Here is a 14,748-nt window from a genome sequence, read left to right on the forward strand (position 1 = left end):
TCATCCAAGTTCAGTGTATAAAGTTAAAAACAAAAGGAGAAAAATGGATAACACACAATAATGAATATAATTTTAGAGATGCAGTAAAAAAAAAGGCACAGATTTTGGAGCCCTAGTTATATTCTGGCAGACACTGGTGCACATTTTAAATCACAGGGCTCTCCATAACACAAATTATGAAATAACACACACTCCACCTTACCTCCTTGAGTGGTTGGCACGTTGACGGTGAGGATTTTGCTGTTTGCGGGGAGTGGAAGCTTGGCAGTTATCACCTTGCCCGTCACGGTTACTGGACTGCCTGTGATCTGGAACGTCTGACCCGTGGTGGCAATGGTTGTACCTGTGGTGGCAACTGTGCTGGTGACTAGCAGAAAATGGACAGCGAGAGAAATAAATAACACTTGAGGCTTTCATTGCTTTGTTCACCTTCTGAGACTTACACTCGTGAACAGGTCTGGAATGAGGAAGAGGAGCCAGTTGTTGAGCTTTCATATGACTAAATCAAAACTCGGCTGGTATTAAAATTCTGAATAGAATTAGATTAAAACTAAACAAAAAGGTAAGTCATTTACTGAAAAGGTGTGTGTGCGCGTGAGACTAATGCTTATCTAGTGGCTGAACAAAGAAATAAGTTATGGTAAATAGATTAAAAAAGCTATTTTAATATACTGTACTGACCAACCGCCTACAAAAATCAAGCACTTATTTTAATCCAGGATTTTTTAAATAAAGTTATCTTTTAGGAAAAGTTGCATGCATTATCCAGGTCTTTTGATTTCCAAGCAGTAAGACCAATACATTCATCACATATGTATCAGCTGGTCTTGATGCACACAAATATACAACTTTTAAGCAGTGACCACTGGATAGTGATCAAAAGATGGAACTTTGTCCAAATTTCCCCCTCAGCCGTGTGACAGAGGCCAATTGTATGGCCCTCAACACAATGCCAGGTGAGGTCAGAACTTGCTGTCCAGTTCGGATGCAAGGTCATTGACTTGAAACATCAACTCTGCTTCTCTCCCCACAAATGCTGCCTGACCTCCTGAGTATTTCCAGCATGTTCTGTTTTTGTATCAGTTAAACTGGGTCTGCGTGGCTCCGTACCACACTGCACCATTACACTAATTGATCCGGTACACTGCAAGTTACTCGCGGAGTCAAAAAGACAAAAGTATGCATTATTTTGTCAAGCTATGAATGCTGAGGATATTGAACGAACTGGATTAGTGAAGCTGCCCGATCCAGCAATGTGAGGGAGCAAAACTAATAGGTAAAAAGTGATGTTGAAGCCTTCCAGGTTAATGGAATCTGAACTGATGTTAATTTAGTTCTCGACAATTCAGAATTTCCTCCAGCCTGTGTTGCTGATCAAGTCATTAGCACTATTACAACAAAAAATATTCACACAAAAAAATTAAGTTATCTGATTTTCCACCCCATTTCAGTGGCGAAGAACCTAGCTTCTTGCTGGGTGGCACTGCTGAGATTAGGAACTCGCTGTGAATGCAATCACACTCGGGATCACATTCCTTTATCGCTCACTCTCTTGAATACCAATGCACTGCACCCACGGAGATACATACCTGTCCCAGTCTGGCCCTGCTTGATCCAGGTAGCAAAACTCTGCTGAAAATTCTTGTTTGGCTGGAATGTCACTGTAGTTGGTGAACCCACTTTAGTGGTAAATACCACTTTTGTTCCTGGAGAGACCTGTCCTGCCAAGGAGCCTACCATTAACTTCTGGGGAGTAGCAATAGTGGTAGCAGTACTGTTGGTTGTAGAGGCAGTGGCAGCAGAATTAGGCGTGGCAGATAGTTTTTGCTGCTCAAGACGCTTCTGTTAAGGTACAATAAAAGTTACAAAAAGGTTTTCAACACAGCGCCACCGAAATTATTTTCAGAACATAAAAATGAAACATGATGCATGGCAATATTCCCGTCCTCAGATGTATTCTCAGAACAGATATACAAATGAGACATTCCGATGTTCCCATTCTCTCCTCTTCCCCACCCACCCTTTGTGTAAATTAATCCATACATATGGATTGCTGAACATTTAACTGCAATGTCACTACCAACATTGCACTTACGATGGGCATTCACAACATTTCCAAACAATCTTACAGGCATTAAAACTTAAATTGGAATTATTATAACTGGACAGTTGTAGACCACAGCACACCGAGAAGTGTTCATTTTCCAGAGTGTGATTTTTTGCGATTTACGTGAACTCAATTAATTTGGGATCACCATCACTTAAAATGCATCCAATGTTATTGTTTCGATATTCGATAACCAATATTCGATAACTAATTTGGAAGTGGTTTATGGTATGTGGATACTGAAAATTTTATGGCAATCTATGTTTACTTAAGAGCTAAAAATGCTTGAATTTTAAGAAGCGTTTAAAAACAAAAATACCAAAACCAGAGGTGGAGGTGGTAACTGCCATATTAGCAATTGAGTGCTGGCTGGAAAGATAGAATGAGAGATTTCTAAGTATTGCAACTATGTTTTTTCATTAAATGATATAGAAGTTAAATAAGTTTCTTAAAAAAAACAGCTCTTTTACAGCTACAGCATGATTGCAGTCAGGTGCTAAAATAATGATTTTCAATGTGCAGCATAATTTGATGACAGTGATACCAATGTTATGCACCTGGCTAATAATTATAAAACCTATCCACATCCACCAATTTTTAAAATTGTAATTAAAGTCAAATCAGATAGCATGCTCGGTAAAGCAGCAGTCTCCCTTTTATAATATGCACAAGGTACATTTCCCTCTAAAATTCATCCAAATAAAAACCAACGTCACTATCGCAAATGGTACAAAAACAACAGATCAGTTTAAACTGCCAGAAAAAATTCCAGGTGAAAATGTAACAAATCAGCCCCATAAGTTACAATGAACAGGCCGAACTGCATTCCAAGAGTAAGAAATGTCTCCCATCAGTTTGAAGACTACAATTGCCCACAAAAAAAGGAGCATTTTCTGTTGTTATAGCAAATTAGACTTGCTGCTTTTGCAGCCTGTATTTTTACATATCGTTTATATTGCAGGAAGATACCACAAGATGTTTTGAATACTCTTATTCCAGAGTTAGCTTTAAAAAAACCCTAAACCTATCAGTGCAAATGTTGTTGAAAGACTCTAGACTGGAACACTGCCAAAGTATCAGAACAAGAAACAGGTTAAACCAACAAATGGAGATCTGTCCAGTGTACTAGAAGGTATACAATAATAAATGCAACAAAAAGGCATCACCCTTATGTAAGAATTTAGTAAACGGTTTTGCTTATTTTCAGATATATGATGCAGTGACATCATTTACAAAGAAGTGCATTGTTGGGTTCGTTCTGATGGAAACCATGCAAGACTCTTCTCCCTTCACAGACAAAAGATTTGCAAATTATTTCAGAAACGCATCACCCCTGTGATCACGCTAGAATTAGAATTTTTCTAGTTTATGTAGGAAACAACATATTCATTTCAGCATCAATTAGTAGGGTAATAGGTTGGAGAAAAGCTGATTTTGCGGGGCTGAGAATAGAACTTGGGAAAACAAAATGGACAACAATATTGGCAAACAATGACGCAGAACAGCAACGGGAAACATTTAAAACGGTGTTCAACAGAGCCAGGGAAAATATATTCCACTAAAAAAGAACAAATAAAACACTAATGAGACACCATGGATGAATAAAGCCATAAGGGAAAAACTGAAGGCAAGGAAAGAAGCACACATTAAGTACATGGACAGCAGGTGAAGCATGGTAAAGAAAAATACAAAGAAATTAAGAGAGAAGTAAAAAAAAAAAATTAGGAAGGCAAAGATAAACTATGAAATTAAGTCATCAAGGAACATAAAACTAAATAGTAAAATATTTTACAGGCGCATTAATAAAAAAGGGATGGTCGGGATGGGAATAGAGCCACTAAGGGATGGACAGGATAATATCACAGGCAGTGAGATGGCAGAATTATTAAATAATTACTTCGCCTCAGTATTTACCAGAGATAGAACAGGTGGACATGACACTCGATCATGAGATTAGTAATGAAATAACTGCATTTAAAATAAAGAGATATTAAATAAACAAATCAAATTTAAAGAGGAAAAAAACCCTCATCCGGATGGATTACATCCACGCATTTTAAAAGAATTTAGGGAAGAGATAGCAGAGGCATTAGTACACATATTTAATAATCCATTAGAAAAAGGTGTAGTGCCAGAGGACTGGTGGATAGCTAACAGAATACCGATATTTAAGAAGGGAGATAGAACATTTCGAGGGAACTATAGACCAGTCAGCTTAACATCGATGGTAGGAAAAATAATGGAATCCCTACGAAAGGACAAAATAGAACATCTAGAAGCCAAAAATACAATAATGAATAGTCAACATTGATTTCAAAAGGGAAAGTCTTGCTTGACCAACCTCATTGAATTTTTTAAAGAAGTAACAGAGAGAATAGACAAGGGTAATGCAGATGATGTAATTTATCCAGATTTTCAAAAGGCCTTCGATAAGGTACCACATAATGGACTAATGAATAAGGTCAGAGAATGCGGAGTCAGGGGACAAGTAGCAGAATGGATTGCTGGTTGGCTTCAAGACAGAAAGCAGAGAGTAGAAGGAAAGGGTAGCTATTCACAGTAGCAGAAGGTAGGTAGTGGTGTTCCACAAGGATCAGTGCTGGGACCACTGCTGTTCACAATTTATATTAACGATTTAGACTCTGGAATCAAAAACACAATTTCTAACTTTGCGGATGATACCAAATTTTTTGGGGGGGGGGGGGGATAGTTAATACTGAGGAGGACTGCAACAAATTACAGGAAGACATCAATAAACTTGCAGAATGGGCATATAATTGGCAAATTAAATTCAGCACTGATAAATGTGGTGTCTTACATTTTGGTAGGAAGAATAGGGAGGTCACTTATTACTTGGTCGGTGCGAGTCTGGGTGGGGTAAAGGAGCAAAGGGATCTTGGAGTACAAATACACAATCCCTTGCAGTCAGAATCACGGGAATTTATAATGGGGAACAAAGACATGGCAGACCAACTAAATACATATTTGGTTCTGTCTTCACAAAGGAGGACACAAATAACCTCCCAGAGATGTCAGGGAACATAGGGTCTCATGAAAGGGAGGAACTGATAGAAATCAGTATTTGTAGGGAAATGGTGTTACAGAAATCAACGGGATTGAAGGCCGATAAATCCCCAGGGCCTGATGGTCTACATCCTAGGGTACTTGGGGAAGTGGCCCTAGAAATAGTAGATGCATTGCTGGTCATCTTCCAAAATTCGATAGACTCTGGAACAGTACCCATGGATTGGAGGGTAGCTAATGTTACCCCACTATTCAAAAAAGGTGGTAGAGAGAAAACGGGGAATTACAGACCGGTAAGCCTGACATAGGTAGTGGGGAAAATGCTAGAGTCCATTATAAAAGATGTAATAGCAGAGCACTTGGAAAACAGTGACCGGATCGGACAAAGTCAACATGGATTTACAAAAGGTAAATCGTGCTTGACTAATCTACTGGAGTTTTTTGAGGCTGTAACTGGTAAAATAGATAAGGGAGAACCAGTGGATGTGGTGTATTTGGACTTTCAAAAGGCTTTCGATAAGGTCCCGCATAAGAGATTAGCGTGTAAAGTTAAGGCACATGGGATTGGGGGCAAGGTATTGACTTGGATAGAGAACTGGTTGGCAGACAGAAAGCAAAGAGTTGGAATAAATGGGTCTTTTTCCAAGTGGCAGGCACTGACTAGTGGGGTGCTGCAGGGATCGGTCCTTGGACCCCAGCTATTCACAATATATATTAATGATCTGGACGAGGGAAATAGATGTAATATCTCCAAATCTGCAGACGACACAAAGCTGGGTGGGCGTGTGTGCTGTGACGAGGATGCCGAGAAAATCCAGTATGGTTTGGACAGGTTGGGTGATTGGGCAGAAGCATGGCAGATGCAATAGAACGTGGATAAATGTGAGGTTATCCACTTTGGTGTTAAAAACAAGGCGGCAGATTATCTGAATGGCAATAGATTGGGAGAAGGGGAAGTGCAACGAGACCTGGGCGTCCTTGTGCACCAGTCGCTGAAGGTAAGCATGCAGGTGCAGCAGGCAGTTAAGAAGGCAAATGGTATGTTGGCCTTCGTAGCGAGGGGGTTTGAGTACAGGAACAATGATGTCTTGCTGCAGTTGTACAGGGCCTTGGTGAGACCACATCTTGAGTATTGTGTGCAGCGAAGATTCACCAGGCTGATACCTGGGATGGCAGGAGTGACGTATGAGGAGAGATTGGGTCGATTGGGCTCATATTCGCTGGAGTTTAGAAAAATGAGAGGGGATCTCATAGAAACTTATAAAATTCTAACAGGACTAGACGGACTAGATGCAGGAAGGATGTTCCCGATGGCGGGGGAGTGCAGAACCAGGGGTCACAGTCTAAAGATAACGGGTAAACCATTTAGGACAGAGATGAGGAGGAATTTCTTCATCCAGAGAGTGGTGAACCTGTGGAATTCTCTACCACAGAAGGCCATTGAGGCCAATTCATTAAATATATTCAAGGAGGAGTTAGATATATTTCTTAAGGCTGAAGGGATCAAGGGATATGGGGAGGAAGCAGGGACAGGGTACTGAATTTGGATGATCAGCCATGATCTCATTAAATGGCAGAGCAGGCTCGAGGGGCCGAATGGCCTACTCCTGCTCCTATCTTCTATGTTTCTATATTAATACCTCTAAGAATTATCCTAGCATTCAAACATCGGAATAGCTATATCCTGCCTCTACCATCCTACATTCTGAAAAATTAAACAGCATGTATTCCTTTAAAAATTAGTTAAATTCAATGCAATTTAATGACAGGTGGGACTAGGAAACTTCATGCCTTCCCACCTGTTGAGCAGCCAAGCGCTGCTGCTTAAGCTGGGCCTCCAGTTGGGCCTTGAACTCTTCGGACTTCTTCTGCTCACTAACCTTTGCTTGCTGCTCAGCAGCCTGTGCCTTCTCCTTTTCCACCCTGGAATAGACAAGTAAATATACGACCAAAAAAAATTACATTTTTATTTAGTGATTTTATACAAAGAATCAGCCAGAAACTGGATCGAGACTGCGCAAACTCAGTTCACAAGGAACCCTTACAACCAACAAACCGAGGAGACCCTTCCATCCCATCAGTCTGGGCTGGATTTGAAGCCAGCACGCAGGTGAAAGCCAGAGTGAAATTCACTTATGCCACCAATTCCCGAATGGTCTCGAGTCCATAGCACAAGCCGGCCCATAAGCACTAAAAGTCGCATCACTTAGGACATGGCTGCTATGAGAAATGGGGCTGTGAAAGAAAGAGTTCATATTGAAGCACACAATAGAGGGGGGCTTTCCTCTGCTGTGCTTACTTAGTAGCGCCGGATGCTGGCACTGCTCACCCAAGTTGGAAAATACCCCATTCCCACCTCAGACATCCATGAATGGGAGAAAATAAAATCATCCCACAGAAACAAATCCATTGTTTGCAGGTACCAACTTGAAATCTTCAATGTATATTCACACTTGCTATGTACTTCTATTAATTTCTCTATCCAATTTACCTACACATCTTTTGGATACATGCACCCATTTCCTTAAAACAAATGCTTCCATTTTCGCATACTTTATTCAATGAACAAGTAATATATGAAGCAGTGCTTCTGTTGCCCAAAGCACTTAATACATTTGGAGGACTTTTATCTTTGGAGGACTTTTATCTAAGAGTAAAGACTTAATTGGTAGCATTTCTGCTGAATATTACAAACTCCTACTGATTTTAAGGCATGGGCATTTTCCCTTCCAATTGTGAATTGCACCATTCTTGTTTACAATCTTGTCTTCCCCAATGCTGCGATGATCTGCTTATAAAGCATTATAAATGAAACTGCAGCCTGAAAAAATATCCTTTATTAATGTTCTCATCAAGTCTACCTTTTTACTCAAGTCAGAGAGAGTCTTGGAGCCCAAGACAATGTCCTTTTAGTGAGCAGTTACTACCGTGCAATTGAAGAATATACCCTAGTAAGACTGACATCCTAAAAATCTTCCTAAAAATTACAATCACAACATATATTGGTCAAACCGGTGTCAAAAATAGATCACGGGCCCAATGACAAGCATTTACAAATTGTGTACAAGTTGAAATTTCTTCCCCAACCCCCATTACAGATTATAAACATTGACATTAAGCTGAAACTTATGTAGCAGATTCTATAGTAAATTTAGTAGGTATACCAGCTATGACTTCTGAAATATTTTACAACAGAACCATTTCCTTTTTGTTTCCAAGAAACCAGCATGCATGGAATTGAAACACAAAACAGTTTCAAACACCTACTGTAATTACAAAAACATTTTGCGCTGAAGCTTCATTTCAGATCAAATTTTACATTTTGCAATGTTATTTATAGAGGCAGATGAAGCATAAATTTAGAACTTGAAACGTTATCCAGATCTCAAATATTAAACTTCCAACTTAGTTTTAGATTCACCGTACGCTAATTAAATACAAGTAAATCCAAAGTGGTGCAATAATAATGCCTCTACATTGCAACTTCTCACAAACCTTCCAACTATTCACGATAGAAACATAAAACGTAATAGCGTAATGAAAATAAACTGCATTCTACTGGAAATCGGTCAGGTGCCAAGATTGTACTGTATTTTTCACTGAATAAACCTAGATGTGAACCAAGTCTGTTCTACCTCTCTGCAAAACTGCGAATCTCCCACAAATCCAGCTCTTCCTCTGGAACCCAGGTCTCAATTATAACTGGACCAGTCTGCTTTGGGGCCTCAATCTTCTTTGGCCGTAAAGCACTAGATCGAAGACCTTTCCTCTGCGGTGTTGGCGTTTCTTTAAAATGGGGAGGGAAAAACAGGACAAAAATCATTGAACCGTTCACCAATGAGTAACTTCTATATATTTTTTAAAAAACATCCACCGTTCCAACTTCCCCAATCTTTAACATCACATATAATTGCTCTATTTCTGCCTATAACTTGTTCCTTAAACCAAGTGACCAAGGCATCATTGGCAGCAAATGCTTCTCCACGAACAGCTGACAAGTAACATCCTCTTGGAGTTAGAATAAGGCTCACCATCACTCCCCCCTAGCCCCAGGTAAAGCATCCCAAAAGCACAAGGAGCCCCATCTAGTGGCCCAGTTAAGAGCTACCAAAATGCACTGAATAGAAACTGCAAAGGTTAAAATATCAGTTATTTTTCAAAAATTTGGTTCCCACAAGCATGGTAGCCAAGCTCTGCACCAATATGCCAGACTGCGTTGGTCTGCATCCGAGGTAACCTAGTTATTTTGTACAGCATATGGAAGGCAAAATTCACTATCCATACGGAAAGGGAAAATGGGACAGTGGGGAAGAATTTAAACTAGTTAAGAGGGTGGCAGGGGAAAATCCACACACTAAGGCAAAACGTGCAAGTGAAGTCCACGGGCAGGGTGGAGACAGTTACTCAAGTAAGTGTTCTGTACAGAAATCTACAGGAAAAGTTCTGATATCCGGCACCGACGGGACCGGCGTGTTGCCAATCTATCAAAAGTGCCGGACATGCAAAGTCAACGTTGAAGCATACGGAGATGAAAATCTCCGTATTTGACAACAAACACTGTTGCTCAGCAACAGCTCGTAAACACTCAGCCCGTACCCTGAAGCGTCTCTGAAGCTGTTGCGAAGCTCCAAAGACGCTTTCCAGAGCCTGCCTGTTAACAAAATGCTAGGTGAGTTATAAGCACAAATTCAGCTTAAAGGGCATGATGTCGAAGGCATTAGAGAGACCTGGCTACAAGCTGGGAGCCAACTAGCCATGGTTTTGGATTTTTAGAAAAGGACAGGGAAACTGGGAAAGGACGGGGGAAGTAGCAATATTGATAAAATACACAATTACAGAAGTAGAAAGAAGGGATTCCAGTAAGGTTCAGGCAGTGAAAACATAATGGGTAGAGTTAAGGAACAGCAAACAAGCACTTTTTACAGACCTCCTTGTAGTAGTAATCTACTGGGCTGGGATCTATAAATAGGGAGATTAGGAAGCATGTAGCAAAATTAATTTGGTTGCAGCGTGAGATATTAATTTTTCACATTGACTGGGAGAAGCAGAACAGCTCAAGTAGTAAAAGCAATACATTTCTAGAATGTACTTGGGGCAGTTTTCTAGAACACTACGTTTCAGAACAGACAAAGAAACAGGCTATACTAGATTTAGTGACGATTAACAAACCAGAATTCGTTATCAATCTGACAGTGAAGGAACATCATGCATATAGTGACCATAACATGACTGAATTTGATATTAGGTTCGAGGGAAAAGGGAGAGTCTCAAACCAAGGTATTAAATTTAAGTAAAGCAAACTTCTTCTAAGGGATGAGAAATGAGTTTCTGCACCAAAATTAAAACAAAACCAGCAACATCTTCACAGGCAGAATACCCAATAATCCATTTTAAAATTTGCCCGAGATGAACACTACCTTTAGGGGTTTCAGGAACACCAATAGGACAGATAATTTTCCGAATGCAGTATTCAGAACGGATTCCGTAAGGACCAACATCTCTTCGCTTGATAATCTCAGTAGTAGTGATATCAGTTTCTGTAGTTTCTGCAAAGTTATAATATGGGTGAGTTCATCCTTCATTTTTTTTCCACTGTCTACAAAGTGTTAGATGGATATCCTAATTGTAAACTAACAAGTCACCACTTAAAATCCTGACATAAAATTATTCAAAATATTATTTCCCGTACTACATTTATGCTTCCGTGCAATTAGCTTGGTTATTAAAAATGCCAAAAATGGGCTGAATGAGGACTCGAGTGCCTCTGCTGATAATTTGAATACATTTAGGCCCCTCCCATGTTATTTAACCCTTGCTCTTGGGGTACAGTGTAATGGGCAATGTCAACCCTCTGATACACGAGTAATGGCCATATAGTGAGGTATCAACCTAGACACTGAATATTGCTGGGCAACAGGACCATGGAAACCCCAGTACTGTAGTATTCTTCCAGACATTCTTCCAGCTGGAGTACTGTGTGCAGTTCTGGTCGCCTCACTATAGGAAGGATGTGATTGCTTTGGAGAGGGTGCAGAGAAGATTCACCAGGATGTTACCTGGGATGGAGCGCCTCAGCTATGAAGAAAGACTAAACAGGCTGGGGTTGTTTTCCTTGGAGCAAAGGCGGCTGAGGGGGGACCTGATTGAGGTGTACAAAATGATGAGGGGCATAGATAGGGTAGACAAAGAGGAACTTTTCCCCTTAGTAGGGGGGTCAATAACAAGGGGGCATAGATTCAGGGTAAGGGGCAGGAGATTTAGAGGGGATTTGAGGAGGAACTTTTTCACCCAGAGGGTGGTTGGAATGTGGAACTCAATGCCTGAAAGGGTGGTAGAGGCAGGAACCCTCACAACATTCAAGAAGCATTTGGATGAGCACTTGAAATGCCATTGCATACAAGGCTATGGACCAAATGCTGGAAAATGGGATTAGACTGGACAGGGATGGATGGGCGGCGCAGACACGATGGGCCGAAGGGCCTCTTTCTGTGCTGTAAAACTCTATGACTCTATGACATTCATATGTGCACACTTATTGACAGGCATAACTCTTAGTGGCTAGGAGCTACTTTCTCTTCCCCATCTACAAGCCAGGGATGCCAAGGACACATGTAGCACACTGATTACTGTCCCAGCTGAGAAGTTAATTTGATGCATACTGCGATTGATTCTGGGATCTTCCCGATTTCTACATTTTCAGCATCTCACCATGTGGTGCATTCAATCACTGAGGCAGCATATAGAAACATAAAAGATAGGAGCAGGAGTAGGCCATTCGGCCACTCGAGCCTGCGCCGCCATTCAATGAGATCATGGCTGATCATCCAAACTCAGTACAAGAAACTTTTTTTTAATCCGGCACGGACGGGGCTGACGTGGTGCCGGTTCATCAAAAATTTGGGATAACCGAACGCAATAGTGAAAGATACGGAGAGCTGACCGCTCCGTATAAAGCAACAAACCCTGTTGCTTAGCAACAAGGTCGGAACAATGGCCACAAGTTGCAAGCGTCTCTGTAGCTTAGCAACAGCTGCAGCCACACCCTTGCACAGCAACAGATGGAGGAACGCAAGTCAATATGAAGTAAAACCTACTCCTGAATTTTGCCGGTTAACCGAGATTTCCGGTTATTTAGGTGCCGGTAAATCGAAAGTTTCCTGTACCCTGTCCCTTGATCCCTTTAGACTTAAGAAATATATCTAACTCCTTCTTGAATATATTTAATGAATTGGCCTCAACTACCTTCTGTGGTAGAGAATTCCACAGGTTCACCACTCTCTGGGTGAAGAAATTCCTCCTCATCTCTGTCCTAAATGTCTTACCCCTTATCTTTAGACTGTGACCCCTGGTTCTGGACTCCCCCGCCATCAGGAACATCCTTCCTGCATCTAGTCTGTCGAGTCCTGTTAGAATTTTATAAGTTTCCATCAGATCCCCCCTCATTCTTCTAAACTCCAGCGAGTATAAGTCTAATCGACCCAATCTCTCCTCATATGTCATTCCTGCCATCCCAGGTATCAGTCTGCTGAATCTTCGCTGCACTCGCTCCATGGCAAGAACATCCTTCCTCAGATAAGGCGACCAAAACTGCACACAATACTCAAGGTGTGGTCTCACCAAGGCCCTGTACAACTGCAGCAAGACATCCTTGTTCCTGTACTCGAATCCTCTCACTACAAAGGCCAACATACCATTTGCCTTCTTAACCGCCTGCTGTACCTGCATGCTTTCCTTCAGCGACTGGTGCACAAGGACACCCAGGTCTCGTTGCACTTCCCCATCTCCCAATCTATTGCCATTCAGATAATAATCTGCCTTCCTGTTTTTGACACCAAAGTGGATAACCTCGCATTTATCCACATTATACTGCATCTGCCATGCATCTGCCCAATCACCCAACCTGTCCAAATCATCCTGGAGTTTCTCGGCATCCTCCTCACAGCACACACGCCCACCCAGCTTTGTCTCATCTGCAAACTTGGAGATATTACATCTAGTTCCCTCGTCTAGATCATTAAAGCAGGCTGCTCTTGAATAATAATGAACACCATTTGCAATTGTTGATTTTCTCATTCATTTCTAAAGGTTTACTCTGTTTATATGCCCCTCAAAGTGCAGATAACTGGTGTGAAAGTGAGTATTTGTCCTCATCACAATCAATAAAAAATGGAACTGCTCTATAATCATACCGACATTTATTCCCCAAATAAAGCATTTGAACTACAACATAGTCTTACAGGATAACAACAGAAAATGCTGAAAAAACTCAGCAGGCCAGGCAACATCCGTGGAGAGAGAAATAGAGTCAACGTTTCAGGCCTGCTGAGTTTTTCCAGCATTTTCTGTTGTTATTTCGGATTTCCAGCACCCGCAGTATTTTGCTATCGTAATAGTCTTACGGGAACCCAGTTATACCCGAGCAGAGGCTTTGAAGCTGCCTTCTGGTCAAAAGTGCCAGTTTATTTGAACTATAGAAACAACCAGCAGCAGTAATCTACATCTCAAATGCGAAAGCTTCAAATGATAGCAAAAATATAATTTTGCTTTAAGTCTTAAAGTCAGTAATGCTGACCCGGCAAGTTTCACTGATTTGTAGTGGGATATAACTTTTGAAAAGGAAAAAACATCGCAATTCTGTGCAGCTCACTAAAACTGCCTGGAATCTCTCTCATCAATATCCTCATACATCCAGAATTCCACACTATTTATGAATAGGGATACTGTATATAATTTTGTTTTTGCTGACACATAGCATTCACCAAGATTCCACTACTTAGGAATGGGACATTATATATTTTTGGATGTCCTGAAAGGCGCTATATAAATGCAAGTTCTTTCTCTTTCTTACTGCAGATTATATTTTAATCACTTTTTAAAATGTGAACTAATAGGCAACTACATAGTGGAAATTTGCCATGTTGTGAAGAAAATGCGAAGACTTGTATTTTGTGGTATCTAACAGAATAGTGCCAAAACGTAACAGTTGCAGATCCTCTTTACCAAAAGTACTGAAGAATGCAACTTTTAAGTCACAACCACAGATGCTTTTCGTGCCTCCCATACCTGTGCGTGCACTGCTGACTCCGGATGGTGATTTCACTGCCATGTCATCCCAGCGTAAGCACGCCCATAATAACCGCAACATAAGGCTAACACCTGCTAAGGATTTCACAGTTTGCAGTCGATACCTGGGCAAAAAAGATGTTGGTTTAACATACCATTAATTATGAGCAACAATAGGCTTTATGGAAAATTTGAAGATCACATTACAAATGTTAAAATACACAATATTAAATTCATACTTCAGACCACAAAAGTGGTCTATCATCTGAACTCCCCTGTCTGCTATTAATTTCATGGTCTTACTCATTTTGTTCTTTACAATTCCTAAAAAAATGCAAGGAATTTTGACAGAACTGGTAAAAGGTAAATAAAACAAATCAAATGGGAAAATTAAAATCTGTAATATTTTTGCTACGTGCTTCCAACTTAAGAGAATTCTGCCTACAACCAAAACAACACAGAAATTAGCCCCCTCCACATATTTGACTTTCAAATGCTTATACTTGCCTACTTGCAAGTCTCAAAGGTAACAGATATTAATTTGCAGAAATTTT

At 40.6% G+C, this 14,748-nt stretch overlaps 1 protein-coding gene across 15 annotated transcripts in view; it reads right to left on the minus strand.

Annotated features, from left to right (window-relative positions):
- bptf (bromodomain PHD finger transcription factor) overlaps positions 1 to 14,748 on the minus strand; it is a 157,506-nt gene that overhangs the window by 44,568 nt on the left and 98,190 nt on the right. For 9 of the 15 annotated variants that reach the window (XM_085963900.1, XM_085963898.1, XM_085963899.1 and 6 more), the window contains 6 exons: positions 14,195 to 14,319; positions 10,549 to 10,677; positions 8,767 to 8,917; positions 6,931 to 7,054; positions 1,590 to 1,842; positions 203 to 367 (listed from right to left, as the gene is read on the minus strand). In XM_085963900.1, the coding sequence (XP_085820026.1) occupies positions 203 to 367; positions 1,590 to 1,842; positions 6,931 to 7,054; positions 8,767 to 8,917; positions 10,549 to 10,677; positions 14,195 to 14,319 (947 nt within the window). The remainder of the gene's footprint in view (positions 1 to 202; positions 368 to 1,589; positions 1,843 to 6,930; positions 7,055 to 8,766; positions 8,918 to 10,548; positions 10,678 to 14,194; positions 14,320 to 14,748) is intronic. The other 6 variants (XM_085963910.1, XM_085963913.1, XM_085963904.1 and 3 more) reach the window with 2 other exon arrangements.

Source organism: Somniosus microcephalus, chromosome 21 (assembly GCF_052327205.1).
Source record: "Somniosus microcephalus isolate GS21.2 chromosome 21, FLI_Smic_1.0, whole genome shotgun sequence".
Lineage (NCBI taxonomy): Eukaryota > Metazoa > Chordata > Chondrichthyes > Squaliformes > Somniosidae > Somniosus > Somniosus microcephalus.